The sequence below is a fragment of the Rhea pennata genome, chromosome 16 (assembly GCF_028389875.1).
Source record: "Rhea pennata isolate bPtePen1 chromosome 16, bPtePen1.pri, whole genome shotgun sequence".
Lineage (NCBI taxonomy): Eukaryota > Metazoa > Chordata > Aves > Rheiformes > Rheidae > Rhea > Rhea pennata.
The window spans coordinates 15,949,362-15,965,761 of record NC_084678.1 but is presented as its reverse complement, the minus strand read 5'-3'; the positions used below and the strand labels follow the sequence as shown (position 1 = coordinate 15,965,761).

Below are 16,400 nucleotides of genomic sequence, written 5' to 3'. Positions count from 1 at the left end.
TCCTTTCTCATTAACTCTCTGCAAATCAAGCCCTACCACAGACCACAGATTTTGTTTCACAGTTCAGAGACAGCATTAGAGAGAGTAGATCAGGGTTTACTCCTCCTTCACATTCACTTTTCACAACATTCACATGAATGGTAGAGCCATGGAAACTAAACTAACTGCTTAACCCTCTAAGGATGTTTTGCTTCATCAGATGACAACTCAACCTGTTACACTCATATGCAGCCCTGATTTCACCCTTCCACACAGCTCAGAGCAACTGTGCCCCCACTGCATGTATAGGAACGGTTCACGTTCACTTTTTTTAAACAAACAAAATCCCCATTCAAAACACTGTGTGATGAATAAACGAGTTAATTTTCATCTTAGCCACAATGCAACGCAGTCCTGCCCACTATCTTAGTTTTACAGCTTCAGGCTGCTCCTATCAAAGTTGAAGAAACATAGCCTTCAATTTGAACATGAGTGAAAGTAGTCTAGCCTTTTCCTAGAGCTTAATAGCTCTTCAATAGCTGTGTTCTTACCAATGGCAAATATCTCTATACCCATGCTTTTCAAGGTCTGAGCAACCAGGTTGGCGTCATCCTGGGATTTTCCATCAGTCAAGAGGATCACAAATTTCTCTGCCTCCACTCGGGCACCAGATTCTGGTTTTAGATTCTGTTCCAAGACATGGGTCAAAGCAAGGCCTGGAGAGGAACACAGAAGGATGGTACACTAAAGCCTCACAGATAATCCTTAACCTTTCCTTTTTTTTTTCTAGCCATAGAATAGCTTTGCTCCCCATGGAGGATATTCTCATAGGAGAACAGCTTTCTGGCTTGCAGCCTTAAAAACCATTTAGCAGACATCTGAGAGCTGGAGTTACCTGTAAATGTGTTGCCGCCCTTGTACCGCAAGTTCCTCATGGCCTCCAGCACCTCCTCCCTTGTAGTGTAAGTGTTCAAATCCCACTCTGTGCGGGGATCACTGCTGTACTGAGACAACCCTGGGGAAGGCAAGAGCTATTAGCATCATGCAAGCCAAGCTAGAAGATGAGACTGGTTTCAGGAGGAGGAGTTTACAGGCTTGTCATGGTAGGATGACAGAAAATAGTGAATAGAGTGCTGTATTGGGGGCCAACAGACCTGGTTTCCAGCTCCACTTCTCTTCATGGTCCTAAGCACACAGACAACTAGGTGATGCCTCAAGTCTCATTGGGTGCAGTGTTACTTACCCTTGCAGTGGTGCTCTGAAGTAGCTGACAATGTCTCAGCATCATTCAGGAATGCTCCCAGGTCAAACTAAGCAGCTGCAAGGAGTAGGAAGGATTTGCACTGTCCCCAAGGCCACGTACATTCTGCTCTTTTTAATCTTTCTCCTTTCCACTCCATACTTGTGTCAGTTTTCTCTCTAGCTGAGATGAGCCAAATTTTCAACCAAAGCTTTTGCACTGAGGGTCTCCTGTTTCGTGCACAGGCTGCCCAGTGTTGTCAGCTGGACTGAGTGTCGCTCAGAACTGAAAGCAGCACTGTTCTGAACCAAAGCAACTGTAGTGTGTCACCAACAACATTCTGTTTACTGCTGTGTAAACTGAGCACCTCGTCATAGCTGGGCAGGAAACCTTAAATGTATCCGAGCATTGAGTGCTCCCTAAATGCCTGACTTGGTGCTAATCAGAAGACATTGCTTCTGTTCACTGTACAACTGTTTTTTACAGCCACTAGAGGCCAGAGCTTGCTACCAGGCAGAAAAAGCTGTCAAGAGTGGTCTGTCACACCCCAGCCTAGAGGAATAAAAGCTGCTCAGATTAGCACATAAACACAGGAACAGAGACCACAGCATCTTCAAATACAGCTATGTTTTCAGATAAATTTCCCAAGCTCAGGAAACAGGAAGGTCTCCTACCTACTCTTATCTTGTCCTGGGCGATATTGAATGGGGAAATCAAAGTGCTCAGGAACTCTTTAATTAGCTTGAAATTGTTGCGTCCAATGCTCCAAGACCCATCCACAAGCAGAACAATATCAGTCATTGCCGATGTGTCGCACTGAAACTGGGAACCTGAGGGAGATAATGTTTGATATTTAAAGGAGGAAAAAGGAGGAAAAAAATGCTTGAGTTTTAAGATTAGAAACAAATCTGAAGCGTAAAGCCTTGTCTGGATGGCAGATTGGACCATCTGCCAGCCTGACCCATTCCACCCTCTTGGTAAAAACCATGTAGCTAAGGGTAACAGGTCTCAGTACCAAGCAGCTGAGTGGCGAGCAGTTGCATTTTTGCAGTTAAGGGGTTAAACTTATGAGAAACTGTGCTCCTAACCTAGGCACTTCTCTCTGCAAACTGTCAGCTTGATTATATCTCAGCCCCAGTCTAGTGCTTCCCTTTTATCTCGCTCTACGTCTCAAAAGAATTGCAGGTGATTGTTTAATTCCATTCCACCACAAGATTCCCTGTGGGCTATAATTATTTAGTGGCTTTATATTAAATTCAATCTCTTCCTAAAACCCTGCTGGCATCACAGATACTCAGCCCTGCCTTTCTCTCCACCCCAGGCCTGCAGCTTAACAGAGGATAAGATAGGGCATGTTGCTGATCAAATGCATCTTCCCTGAATATTTTTCAGATGGGGGATTTTACATCTGTGGTGGAATGAAACAGATGATACCATCAAGATTAAGCAGGCTGCAAACAAGTTACTCTCCTATCTCTTTCACAGCCATGGCTTCCTACCCGTCTCAAGGGACCAAATGCAAATGCTTTGGCCAATCCAATTTTCACCACTAAGAGTCCTCTTCAAAAGTGCTGTGAACCTTCTACCCTGCCATATTCTCAACTGACAAAACCGAAGGATCAGAACAAGTCAGTCATCTGGGAAAACACAAAGAACCACTCCAGGCAGGACATGGAGCAGGTTGGGTAATCAACAACACTGATGCACTCCTAACCTTCTGAAGAGTTATTTGTCCTTTGGGTAAGTCCATGGCTGGGCGGGACTCCTCAAGAATGCAAACCCCTACATGCATCTCTCAGAAGTCCGGGGAGGTGACAACATATGTCAGCAACACAAATTCGTACATTTGTGAAAACAAGGCCTCTGAAGACTGGAAGAAACCTTTAAAACAAGCAGGAGTTTGCTGCCAGCCAGAGGAGTTACTGCCAGTGCTATCAGCTGCAGAACAAGTCCTTTTTTTTCCAGCTAGAAAATCATCATCAGTCTAGTCTAGCTTTGGATTGTTCTTTAAAAGCTGTACTGATAAAAGCTGTTAGCTACAGATGTCATTTTATGGCCCATGTTGGAGAGCAGCAGCTGTGACTGGGGAGTGCTATACATCCTATTTTATAAGTGCAGAAATGATAGAAGAATATGAGTTGAATCGAGGTTGCCTCTGTCACAAACATAGACCATTCTTCCTCTTCATAGTTTAATAAATCAGGATAATTGAGACAATGATTAGAGAGTCTGAATAAGAAATTCACAGTTCATATTAAGACTACTCATCCCTCACAGTTTGGGACAGCTCACCTAATCACATGGTACTACTCTGCTTCTTCAATGGATAACACAAATCTGTAAGCTGGAAAATCATGAATAGAGGACAAAGAATAAATGAAGCCTCCCAGATGGAATTTTTGGCCTATTTCCATTTTGCCCTAAAATCTGTGATGTTTTGCAGAATTGCAAACTTTTCCAGTGATCCGTGATAGTTCCCCAAAGTGTCACATAGCAAATAAAAGCAAAATCAACAGCACTCTCATTCCTGAAAATCTTGGTGACAGATAGTGGGCTGGCAGGCTTGTATTCAAAAACCTTAGGGAACACAGTGCAAAAGAAGGAATGAATTCTAAACCCCACTCACCTCTCCTCAATGAATCCTTCGTGGGTTTTTCTTTACCTAGAGACTCTCGTCCTGAGTTTGCAGAGGTGCGCTGTGGTGATTTAGTGCTTGCTGGTGTTGCTTCTGTCACACTGGCTTTGGCACTGGGTTGGTTTCTTACAGCTTCACCTGAGACCTTTGATTGACTCCCTTTCTGCCTTTTCTTTTCAGTTCTGTCCTTTGCTGTGCTCCAAAAAGAAAAACCCCATCATCTCTGGCTGTATTATCACCCACAAAAACTGCTGCATAACAATATGTGATGGTGTGATGGCTGATTTCAGCCACGTTTGATAGAAGTTTAAGGGACACAGAGAAGATAAAAGTTTTATGAAGCTTTAAGCTTTATGAAAACAGGTGACTAGGTAAAGAAAACCATCTCCATTCATGCCTCTCTGAAAGGCTGTACATGGGCTCATAAGTTAGCATAAGAATGTTGATCACATCAAAAGTTTGTCCATTCCATTGTCTTTGACATTGAAGAATAATGAATGTTTATAAAGTATAAAACTAGGGAAAATACCATGACATCTGTTATCTGGTGTACTCTTCAGACTTCAGCAATCTGGGACTCAGAAACATCATGAGCAAACAGTGGTTTTATGTACAATGGACCCTGACAGATCTTTCTTCCATGAATATCAATAATTGCTTTTTAAACAAATGAAAACCTTGTTCTTAGGCAAAAGAGAATCTATGTGGGTTGTGTACAAGACTCAGCCATAGGGGCAAGCTCACACTTTTTTGGAGACCAATTGCAGGCAGACTTGGGATACAAAGCTTAGGAAATCAGCATCTTTAGCTCCGCTGCTCACGGAACAACTTTGTTCTCAAAGAATCAGTGCTCCGTTAAAGGATGTGACGGTATCTGTTGAATTTCAATACTTGTCAGTCCCAGGCATGCATGGATGTAGTTTGTTTGTCTGGAATGAGGGATAAATATCTCAGGCTGCTTACAGCGGTTTTTGTAGTTAGGATGAGATATGTGAAGGATAAGGTTGTAGGTGTAAGATGACATCTTACTGTACGAGTGCCCTTGACAGGATAAGGATTGTCTGGGGAAAGGTGGATGTGATGCTGGGGGACAGTTGTACTTTACCCTCAAAACAGCCCTTGTGACTCAATTCCACAAGACACTTGGACTGCAAAACATGCCTGATGCTAAAGCAGGAGCCGTTATCTGAAGACCACTCCAAGCCCAACAGGGCTGTCCCCCTGCGGACTAGATTTCTATTTCTTACATGCACTTGTAGCACAGCAGATGCTCCGGCTCAGAGATGCCTAGTGAAAGATGCTACATGAACCCAGACTAGTTACATGGCCCTTTTCACACCCTTACACATTTTTTCCCAACCAGCAGTCCACCATGCCTCTGGGCACTGACCCCCAATGGTCTGTGCACCTACCTGTCTGTGTCAAGACTGCATTCAGGGGTGGTAGAGTGGCCTCTGCCACTGAACTATGCTCAGCTGCCGAACTCCCTGAAGAAGTGAGATTCTTTTCTGACATGGTTCCTGAGTTTCTTCGGTTACTTCTAGTCTGGGAGGCATTTTTGAGCTCCTCAACTACAGGAACAGCAAAAAAGATACCAATGTATCCAGGTCTGTGAGCTTCACAGTTCTTCGCTTACTCTTTGGTCTTCATCACTCCCTTATTAACCCTCTGATCAAAGGGATAACAGACAGTGCTGTTATTGCAGCACAATCTACAAGGTACATAACAGAAGATGAACTCTGAAAAACCAAGTCTCTGAGAGCCTAAGGAGCTCTCTGCATGGAGAAAGAAAAGTAGCACACTACTTACTCACGAATTTCCTTTTGGCAAACAGGGCTTCCTGGGAGCCATTAAGCACATAGACCTGCAACGTGTATTCCTTGGTAGGGCTCAGCCCTGCAACTGTGGCTTTGGGAGTCTTGGTTTTCAGCATAACTTCTTGCTCTGAGTCCCCTGAGGTAGGATGAAGCCACAGTTCAGAGTCTGTTACAGATTAAATTTATGCTGAGAGTAGCAAAAGCATAGCTGAAATGCAGAGAATAGCTCAATCAACTCTAATTTCCTATTTAATTTTGTGGATCTCTTAATGATTTTGACTTTTTTCCCCAGTCCAGGGTTGAGAAAGTATTTTAAAATCCCTGATATACGCCCAAAACAGAAAATCAATTTCCACCTAGCATTAGTGTGACTTTCATCAACTTCTCCAGGAGCTGCTGATATTTAAATTTCTGAAAAGCCAGTCCTCAGAGGCTGCAGGTTGGGCCATTGCTCAGAAAGACCACTTACAAAAACAGCCAAGTGATTTGCTTGAGGTCACATGTGACAAAGTGAGGAACTGGCTTTGCATGATGTCCTAGATGGCACTTGGGATTCACTTTGCTTATCTCTGCTGCTCTTGCCATGTTATCTATCCTCGCAAGCCTCCTCTATCTCTAGAGGATCAGCTGCTGTCTGCAGATAGACAGCTCATTTCTGGAATCAGCACTGCTTCCAGCTCTCTGTTGCCCTCGCTCACGCTCCTGCCATCACCAGGCCTCCTGATAGGCCTCCCCGCTCTCCAAATGTAGGCAGGTTTGTTCGGACTCAGTTATGCACTGGAAGGGAAGCTCACTCTGGCTCCTTCCTTCCTTAGCCTGTGGTGCTTCAGTAACAGCAGCGCACAGGGAGAGAAATGATTGTAAGGAAAAGGGAGGAGAACAGAAGAGACTAAGGCACTAAGGCCCTGACCCGGAACACATCGTCCAGCGCATCTGCATTATGGGAACAGGCATTTGCACTTGGCTACAGCTGCAGTGACACTTTGTAAGGGAACTGCCAGCGGTCTGGCAGTGGCACATAGAAGCACTGCTCACACAGGACCTACGCTTACTGCTGCCTATGAGTCACAGAATCATAGAAGGTTGAGGTTGGAAGGGACCTCTGGAGATCATCTAGTCCAATCCCCCTGCTCAAGCAGGATCACCTGGAGCACGTAAAGTCCAGGCAAGGACCTTTAAATCTGGCTCTCCTTGTCTCTGCTGTTATGTTTCTGAGGCCAGACTCCTCCTGCAGTGGATTCCTGGACTTCCAGCAATACCTCATAGCCCGTGGAAGCTGTCCTGGGGCTGTGATCCCTCTGATCCGTTGGGAATTGGAATACTTCCACATTAACCTGTCAGCAAGTAGATGGCTCAAGACAGCTCTTGAAAGCAGTGGTCAAATGCAGCACAGAGATCTCTCTGTTATTGGAGTGGTTAGACTATCCCAGCTGATATGGGGAAGTTTTAGGATCACAGGAACAAAATGAAGGGAAAGACAATCAAACTGGCTTCCTAAAATCCTCTGATTAAGATCCATGATTCTGTAATTGTGGCAATGGATGAGTTTGACACCTCAGCTCCTGTGCTCATGCCTAGTTGGAGAGCTAGAAATGGAGCTCCCCAGCCTATGCAGTGGGGAAAGCCTTAGGCATGTATCACAGAGCGCGTGCCTGAGTGCAGAAAGGGAATTCCCTGCATTCCCGGGATGCTCACTGCTCTCAACCCAGCACCAAGGCCCGGGGAGGAACAAGGGAAGGCAGGAATGAGAAATGTTTTGCTCCTGCTCAGTAAACAGGTGCAGGCTGAGCTAAAAGCAGGCAGAGGAGCAAATGTCCTCTCATCAATGGCTCTGTGAACATGCATTCCTGACTCATAGCACCCTTCTTCTGGCTAACTGGGATAAGGGCAGTGACTGCAGACCTTTCTGAAAACCAAATGCCAGCCAAGACTAAGGTTCTCCCTTTGCTGCCAACCATTGCTCCTGACGAAGGATGTAGTGTCCTTTCAATACCACCAAGTTCAGTGTCAAAAACTCAGGAGAATTGGAGCCTGGCCAGGGCAGGGAGCCAAGAGGCTGAGCCCCACTACAGTACACACACTGCAGGGTCAAGGACTTTGACTAGGAATCCCCAGACAAGCCAAGTACAGGCACAGCGGCTGTAATGAGAGAGGATACAACAGCAAAGGGGATCAGAGCAGGGGCAGTGACATCCTGCAGCCATGTCTAGCCAGTTATAACCGCAGCACCTTGAACCTGTTTTCTTCTTTCACTCCACTTTGGATAAATACTCAGTAGTGCCAGGCAAGAGGAAAAGAGAATTCAGTGAACACATAATTAATTATACAGAAGTGGAACAGCTCCCATAGAAGAATAAAACAACAAACCTTTCCCAATCTTTTCTTTCACACAGTCTCAAATAGTAAGAGTTTCTCGCTAAGGCATTCCCTTAGGACGAAATGGACAGTTTCACGTCTTGTGAATCTATGATACAGTGATTTGATAATCTTTCCTACGTGTACATTAACAGAGCACTATTACTGATTGCTCTTACGCTAGCCAGAAAGGCTCCTTGTCCAGACTGCTATGTACAGCCCCATGGAAATTTTTGATCTAGGTTAATTAGCACTTAAAATGAAAATAAGCAGTATGTAATTCCCTTTTCCTTAGTTTTATCACACAAACTAATGCTTGTAATTAAGTTCTGCTGCCCAAGATACACACCAGATAAAAACTGAGGCTTGGTCCCCACTCACACAGAAATTTTTGCTTGGTCTAAAGTGTGACTCATTAGCACATACCTGCCATGGGCTTTACCCGAACTTTGTAGCCATTGATGTTCCCTTCAGTTTCTTTCCATTTCATTTGGAGTCTGTCTTCCGAAAGGACAGTGAGTTTCAGTCGACCTGACCCTGGAGGAGAAGTGTCAGGCTGTTATATACAGAATTCTTCCCACATGCCCATGTACAAAACGCCTCGTGAGTTATCTCCTCTGGGGACATGAGAATAATTTCAGCATAGAGGAAACCTTTGCTGTCCCATCAAGTGTTTTGCATTCCCTGACACTGTTCTTCAACTCCTGTGGTCCTTCTGCACCTCTGCCAGGAAATCTAACAAGATTTACTCTGTCAAATCTGCAGCCTTCACCCTACGCAAAGAGAGTTTCTCCGTGTATTGAGTGAGTATATACTCAGTATATACTTCAGCAAACAGAAGAAACAGTCTGGAATAGAAGTGGTGGCTTTCCCTGCACCCCAAACATCCTAGGAGGCTCATTTCCAAGAACTTTTTGCAGCATCTTTTATGTGTGGAATTCAGCAAGCGTGTTAGAGTGCACACTTAGTAAATGAGATGGCAGGAGACAGGTAAAAGGGATCAGTAAGGCTATTCAGTAGACTTGGGCCGTGGAGCAATAAAAAAATTCCCAAGGTGATGGATTCCATACTTCGACAGGAAGATCATTTCAGAGGCAGCTCCAAGGACCAGCTTAAAAAGAACAGGAAAGAACAAGAAAAATCTCATAAAGAGTAAATAATAGTTCTTGACAGGACCATAACACATGGGTGCCAGCTTGTACCAGTTTGCTGCAGGGAGCAGCAAACTGAAAAGACAAATCTTGAGGGAAAAATAATATCAGAAAAAGAAGTAAAAAGAAAGAGAAATAGGGCTAGCCCACTCCCTTAGCATCTCCAGATTTCAGAGAGATCTTTTAAACCTCAACGAGATTTTTGAACTCATGTCACTCTGAAACAATGATTCCTCAATAGAACAGAGCTGTACCATTGTATGAACATCACCATATGAAACATTTTCACTTCACTGGATGAAGAACGGCAGATTTATCTCCTCTCTTTCCTTACATTTTATCTATAACTGCCTTTTCAGTAGACTTCCTGCTGAAGCAAGGTGCAATATGCAATGGATGAGCACATCCTTTGCCTGCATACTGTAAATATCTGCACTCGTTTGCATCTGTGCCAAAAATGGCCACACTGCACTCAGCTGCACGCACGATTACCAGAACTGCACATGCAGCTGCAATAAGCATGGACACAGATTAGCCCCACAACTGACAAGTGCATGGAAAATGGACAACCAAAGACACAAACACTGAGCTATGTGTAGAAGTGTGACATAACCTAGCACGTGTTTTGCAAATACAAATAGATGGTTGAGGGAGGGAGTAGTAAAAGCATGGACATTCACTGGGGAAAGAAGAGTCAGAAAGAAAGGTAAGAATGACTGATAGTCTTGATCCAAACACACTGTGGACAGAACTCAGACATACGAAATTTCTAAATATTTTTCAAAATGACAAAAGTCATATTTTTCTCTTCATCATTAGTCAAAAAAAGCTTAGGAAGACATGGAGTTTTCTGCTCAGTGCTGGCAAACTGTGCTGCACAGGAATCCTTGGGTTCCTAATCTGGTCTTGCACAGAATCCAGACATCTCCTGACATCTTTTCCATGAAGCCACAACCCAAAAGAGCATTGATAGCTGGCAGTGAGGACTTGTTTGTTTCAGCCTGACATCTGTGCCTTAGCTTCTCATCATGGACACTTCCTGCAGGCTGCCCAACAAGCAGATAACTATGTTAGGAAAACAAAGCTCAGATTCACATCTCACCCCAGACAAATATGAAGGGAAAGAAAGAAAACATAAGGAAGGGGGGTTAGGGGTAAAATCAAGTCCCAGAATCATGTCTAAGAGAAATGGTAAAAGATCTTGGAACAATGAGGGGAATTCATATTTGGATGAAACATGGAGCTGTCTTCTTCTGGACACATATGGTCCAGCTCCTCAGCCATCACTCTAGGAGCCCAAAAGTTAAAAAGGCAAGAATGTCCACTGACAGATCTGAAAGGACTACATCTTCTAAAGCTCCTTTATGTGCTGGATGCAAATGAATGCCAGTGCCATGAAAGCGCTACTGTTTCTCTTCCCGGTGTTGGATGTGCACTATTTGATGCTGTAACCTTGCTCTCCAGTTGATTCAGAGTTAAGTCCAGAGATGCTGCAGAGGCATCTGCAGAGGTCTAGAAGATACACAGCATGGAGATACATTTGTCCAAATCCTAAAGTACTACCACTTGTTAAGAAGCCCTTGTATCAACCACTTATATAGGAGTAGATAAAGGTAGATCCTTTAACATCAAAAAGCAGATGATGAGGTTCTACGGGTATTTTCTGTCCACTTGTGAAACCATGGGAACACTGTATGTAACAGAAGGAATACACCTTGTGTACTTTTTGATCCAGATGTTGCAGCATATATTGACATATTGCTTCAAAGAAATAGTTTCAGACTGCAGGACAAATGCAGTGATTAATAGAAGCAACATCATTTAAAAAAATAATAATTTTTTAAGCTCTATTTGCAGATCACATAAGCATCCCTCATTGCTTATATAGGTAGAAACGCATCCCTAGCGTAAGGCAGTAGCATGCTGGATTACTGCCAGTGATGAAGACAGGCATTGCAGGATAGGGAGGGACTAAGGTATTCTCCCTGAATGGGTCTCCTGTTGCTCTTATGTGTGGAAACCACCTGTTTGAATTTCCACCAATAGACACTGAAGCCTAGCAGCCCCCTGAAATTGTGTATGTGTTTAGAAGTGGTCCTCACACACAAGGTTAGCGCAGCTGACAGTCATACCCTAAGGGATTGTGCCTAGTGCTTCTTTCAGAGCAACCACAGACAAGCTCCTTACCTTGGCTGCTCACTCGGCCGCAGACATCACTCACGACAGTCAGGCAGGTAAAAAAGAAGCAAGTGTGAATCCGCATGGTGACCAGGACCTACATGAAGGTAAACATCAGGAAAGAGAAGTAAAGTTGCATTTACCAAATCAAAAGCCACTTTCATTCTTTTGACTAATTCTGTTGCCCTGGAATCTCTCTCCTTTCTTCATCCCTGCAGAAATATTAGACAGAGATTCCAGAACAACTGTTGTTTCAAGTAATATATAAGTAATTATTACAGACTTAACCATGTCAGTGAATCACTCTGACCAAAAAGTAACCTTTGCTGCATTCCCAGGGCTGGTTAGCTTACAGACAGACCCCCATCTACAGCTCATTGACTTCAAGGGAAGTCCCTGTCTCATCTTCCCTGGCCTGGATTTAACCTTTACTCAGTTTGGCTCAGAAAAGCTACACCAGCATAAAACCATCTCAGTTGATGGAAACAGTGCCTCCCCCTTGCCTCAGTCTCAGTATACAGGGTTTAAAACATATGCTGTTGGCCTTTGCAACGCATCATTGGCATCTGTCATTTTTGTGCTACCCAGTTCAGCCTTGTTGCTTTTGGCAGGATCAGACTATACACGAGTTTCTTTCATTGCAGTCTGCAGTGACATTTCGGTTTTGTTCATTTTGATGGACAGGTATTTAGAGGCTCCTGGTAAATGCCTATTTCCCATCAAATATGTCAGCTTTTTAGTGATTAAAAGGAAAAATATATCTAAGTGAATGATCCAGCTAGTTTTTAAATCAGAAGTTCTAAAATGTTGTAAGATTGAATGGAAAAATATGCAAGTTATAACGGACAGATGTTAACAACCACCCTACCCCCATACACAGACACACAGACACACATATGCTCACTACTCAGTCTGAGTTTTTTTTTTGTTTTTTTTTTTCCCTTTGATTGAATATCAGGTTATATGGAACAACTGCAGTGTAACTGTAGCCCTTAGCCATGGGAAATGCTTGTTGTTTTTTTTTTTTAATTCCAGCTAATAAAATTAAGTCATTGCTTATAAAAAAAACAGCAAACATTTTACAGGTAGGTTTTAGAAATCTGACTATCATACCCAGAAAAGCAAAGCAGGCACTTGTGCCGAGCAACAGAGAAATCTACATTTTTGAAAAATTCCCTGAATCATTAATAAAGTTTATTTTTGTCATTTTGCAATGCCACCAAAGCTGCTAAACTTCCTTGCAACTTCCCTGTGGCCATAGGATGTCAGCTGCAGACAGAAACACTGGATTGCATAGGACCTTCTCATATTGACAAGCGTTATAGAGGGTCCAAAGTCCAGTGAAAAGACGGCACAGACTTCTCCAACCTACACTGAATCAGGTTTATTGTAAGGTCTGATTCAGCCATCAGCTTCCACCTCTGATGTGTCATTAAGGAAGAATTCAATATTAACTCAGGTTGCACAAAGCAAGTTCCCAAGAATGTAAATCTTCACTCTTACAGCATTGCATCTAAGGCAAGAAACAGGGTCTTGATGTTTCTTTCCTCACTCAGAGACAAGCCCACAGATATTTTGCTTCCCCTCCAAGTTTCATTTTCCTGCCTGTAAAGCAGGGATGGAAAAACATGCACCTGTTTCAGATGGTTGAAGATATATGTCTGGAGGAGGTATGCTTCCCCACCTCACAGTACTTTCTACTCCAAAGGATACCGGTTACATCCCAGGCCCCCACCTGAGTGTCTGTGGTCCCTTCCCATCCAATTCTGTCCTCGCTAGTGCAGCCATCCAGCCAGGCTGAACCACAGACACTGGGCTCAGCAGGACCTCAGTGTCATCACCCTGCCGGGGGCAGGGAACCTCCCACATGCCAATTCCTCTCTCCCATTAGGTGCTCAGGGAAAGAATCTGGAGACAGCAACACACGGAGCACATGGTAAGAACTTGCAGGGCCCAGAAAATGTGTATGAGGGAAGCACCACTTCCCCAAGTGGGCTGAACGTGACTTCCCGTTTGCCCCAGCTACATGGTCAGAAGGGATCTGGAGGTTAAATCAGCCTGACGTCACCTTATTTGTACAGGAAATTTCTAAAATAGTCACTTTAATTAAAGAAAAAAAAAAAGATTTTTTTCTCCAAAAGCCCGTCACTTTTTTAACTCAGCGCAAATGAAGGTGAGGATTTTGGAGCATCGTGAACTAATGCCACTCTCCACAGCCACAGAGGCTAGCTCACAGTTTTAAGGACATTTCTACCACTCCTCATCCCAGAGGGCATCACTGACTGCCACAAAGCACTGGCAGGAGCAACACCACTCCACAGCCTACTCACTGCCAGTCACATGAGCAGGATGAGGCCTTCTGCTCCTTCCACCTTGGCGGGAGCCAGTGCAGCACTGAGCAGCGTTTATCTGTTCAGAAGCATTCCTCGAATGAACCTGAAGAGCAGTTCCTCACCTCCTCTGAGCAAAACACAATAAGCTACATCAGAGTTAGCCTGTGAGCAAATCCCAATCCAGACTGGTTCCCTGGAGCTGGTCCATGCATGAGGGGAGATTCTTATGGGAGAACCACACAGAAGAAACTAGCAACCCTAGGAGAGCTGGATTTTCTGCCAGAGCTACAGAAAATCAATCTGGCCCACACTCCCTGAACACTTTGCTAGTTAAAGGACCTAAAAGAGAAAAAAAACATGTTCAGCCTGCCCTTCCTTTACTCTCCAAAAAGCCTTCTGTGTTTCTGTTTAACTATTGAACCAAAAGCCTCAATTATATCAGCACTTGTCTTAAAAATAATGTACAAAGTTCACTTTGGGACTGAGCATTTTTAGCTCCCCATGACCCAGACACGCTTTAAGATACTGGCTTGATGCAGACACACATCACATCTATAGGTGGGGGGAAAAAAAAATAGACAACTGCAATTTCAGCCACAAGTTAGCAAGCTCTTCCAATTATTGTCTTCTTTTGCTGAAATTTCCCCCAGGTTTTACCCATTAACAACTGAAGGAAAACAATAAAAACACCAGTCAAACTCCATTTCCCACTGCCATCACTCTAAAAGAATTTCCTGCTCTCTATAAAACCAGTCCTTTGACATTTAGACCTTACCTCCAGTGAATCTGAGTCTTGAAGCTACTTCACCTTGCAAGGATCAGACTCGTAGGACCTGCCTTCCTTACATGACATTGGAGGTGCTGCCCCTGAGCTGAGCTGCACCACTGCACTAGCTCAAAGTTTCTCCCAGTTGGAAAGTCTGCAGAAGTTCCCTGTTCTGTCAGTACGCACACATCCCCCCAAACCATGCAGCCCCCCCAACCCAGCCAAGTGACATCCAGGCAGACTCAGCCCCAGATGGGGATCAGTCACAAACCTTTGCTGAGCAGTGCTGTTTTTCTCTGAAGTCAGATGGGAGGTGTGAAGAATCCAGCTACATTCTTAAATTGTGAGAGAACTCAGCTCCATGTCTGCTTCTCAGAGTGTTTAGAGGGATTTCAAGCCCATACGTCAGGACAGCTAGGAAAGGGGAGGAAGGGGAGGGAGATAAGGGGGAGAGGGACAGCGATTCCCCCACCTCCTTCTCACCACGTAGCAGAGAGCAGTACTCTACGCATGGCCTGCTACATGCAGCTAAATAAAGCACACACACACAAAAAAAAAAAAAAAAAAAAAAAAAAAAAAAAAAAAAAAAAAAAAGAGAGAGAGAGAGAGAGAAAAGAGAGAGAGAGAGAGGAAGAGCCCGCTTCTGTGAAGCGCAGTAAATAGCTTTTACTGTTTTTTCTAGGATGAACCAAATACGTAATTTCTATATAGGAAATTGCATACTGATTTCCTAGAGTGCAGCAAAAAGTCATGGTTCCCACCCACTGTTATACTCTCAGGAATAAAGTCCCTTTGGACACATTCACATCTCATTAAATATTTTTGAGAGCCTAGAGTTTGCACTGACGGCATACAGTATCACATTTGTCCAAGGAAATTAAGCACATCTGTACATTTTGCAAGGCCAGAGTCTGAATCATGCACTGGGGGCTTGATGCTGCTGTAGATTTCACAGCTGTTTGATACAGCTCTGACCTCAAATAGTATGTGCTTCCCCGCCCCAAGAGCGCTTGAGAGAGCCACCCAGCTCTGGGCCAAAACATTTTTTGAAAGATTTTGTCCTCATTGCCAAGAATAGAACAACTGACAGTGGCATTCCTCATTTTAATTGGAGACCAGATTTTCAGCTGTACTCCCAGGAACTACAGCATCACTCTCATATTGCAACAGAACAAGCTACAGGAAACTCACAATTGCCATTCTGCAGGAAATATAGACACTTTCTAAATTGTCAGATTGGAAGAAAAGATTACAGTTTGTAAATAAGTCTGCAGAGTTTTTAAATATGCCCCAACAAGACAAACATTATATACTTCTCTGCAACTTTAGCATTATGCATGAGTATTTAAAGGTATCACAATATACAAGTCAGAGGGTAACATTAAAATGAAATGCTTAATCTTGCTAATCTTGTTAAAACAGAATAGAGAGCACTTGGTAGTCTGCAGAAACAGAATTGTTACTATCCTACAGATTACCTTTACTGTACTTGCTGTTGCATTTTAATAGTTGCTTACATTTGCCAGTTTACTCTGCAACTAGGAGGAGGTGAAAAAGGAAAGACCACATATCTCCTGCATTTCACTTTCGGGGAAGTTCAGACCCAGAGGCAAAATTCATGCTCTGTTCATCTCAGAAAAATCTAGAGTTGCTTCCAGTCTTTATGTTAACATTAACTACTCTTCCCAAGGTATATAAACAATACTGTACAGTCTCTTGGCTTTGTCTTGCTTCAGAACAAGCCCAATATTCCAGAGTAAACCTTGGCGCCATCACAGAAGCCCAACCAAAATGCCAACACAGAACTGAATTTAGAAAGCAAACAGGCAGATAAATATGCTTTGCTTTCTTTGTGCACTGAAATGCTGGAAATAATAATTGCATGTTGACAAATAGCTTGGAAGATTGTCTAGTTTCACATAGGGCCTGGAAGGACCCCAGTGGAG

General features: G+C 43.7%; 1 protein-coding gene across 1 annotated transcript in view; it reads right to left on the bottom strand.

Moving 5' to 3' along the window:
* Nucleotides 1-14,812, bottom strand: part of COL20A1 (collagen type XX alpha 1 chain) — a 62,091-nt gene extending 47,279 nt beyond the window's left edge. The window contains exons 1-9 of the mRNA XM_062588931.1: nt 14,726-14,812; nt 11,365-11,452; nt 8,453-8,563; nt 5,664-5,807; nt 5,267-5,425; nt 3,846-4,046; nt 1,894-2,049; nt 875-994; nt 531-695 (exon numbers count right to left, since the gene is read on the bottom strand). Of these exons, the coding sequence (XP_062444915.1) occupies nt 531-695; nt 875-994; nt 1,894-2,049; nt 3,846-4,046; nt 5,267-5,425; nt 5,664-5,807; nt 8,453-8,563; nt 11,365-11,440 (1,132 nt within the window). The 5' untranslated portion in view covers nt 11,441-11,452; nt 14,726-14,812. The remainder of the gene's footprint in view (nt 1-530; nt 696-874; nt 995-1,893; nt 2,050-3,845; nt 4,047-5,266; nt 5,426-5,663; nt 5,808-8,452; nt 8,564-11,364; nt 11,453-14,725) is intronic.
* Nucleotides 14,813-16,400: the final 1,588 nt, after the last annotated feature.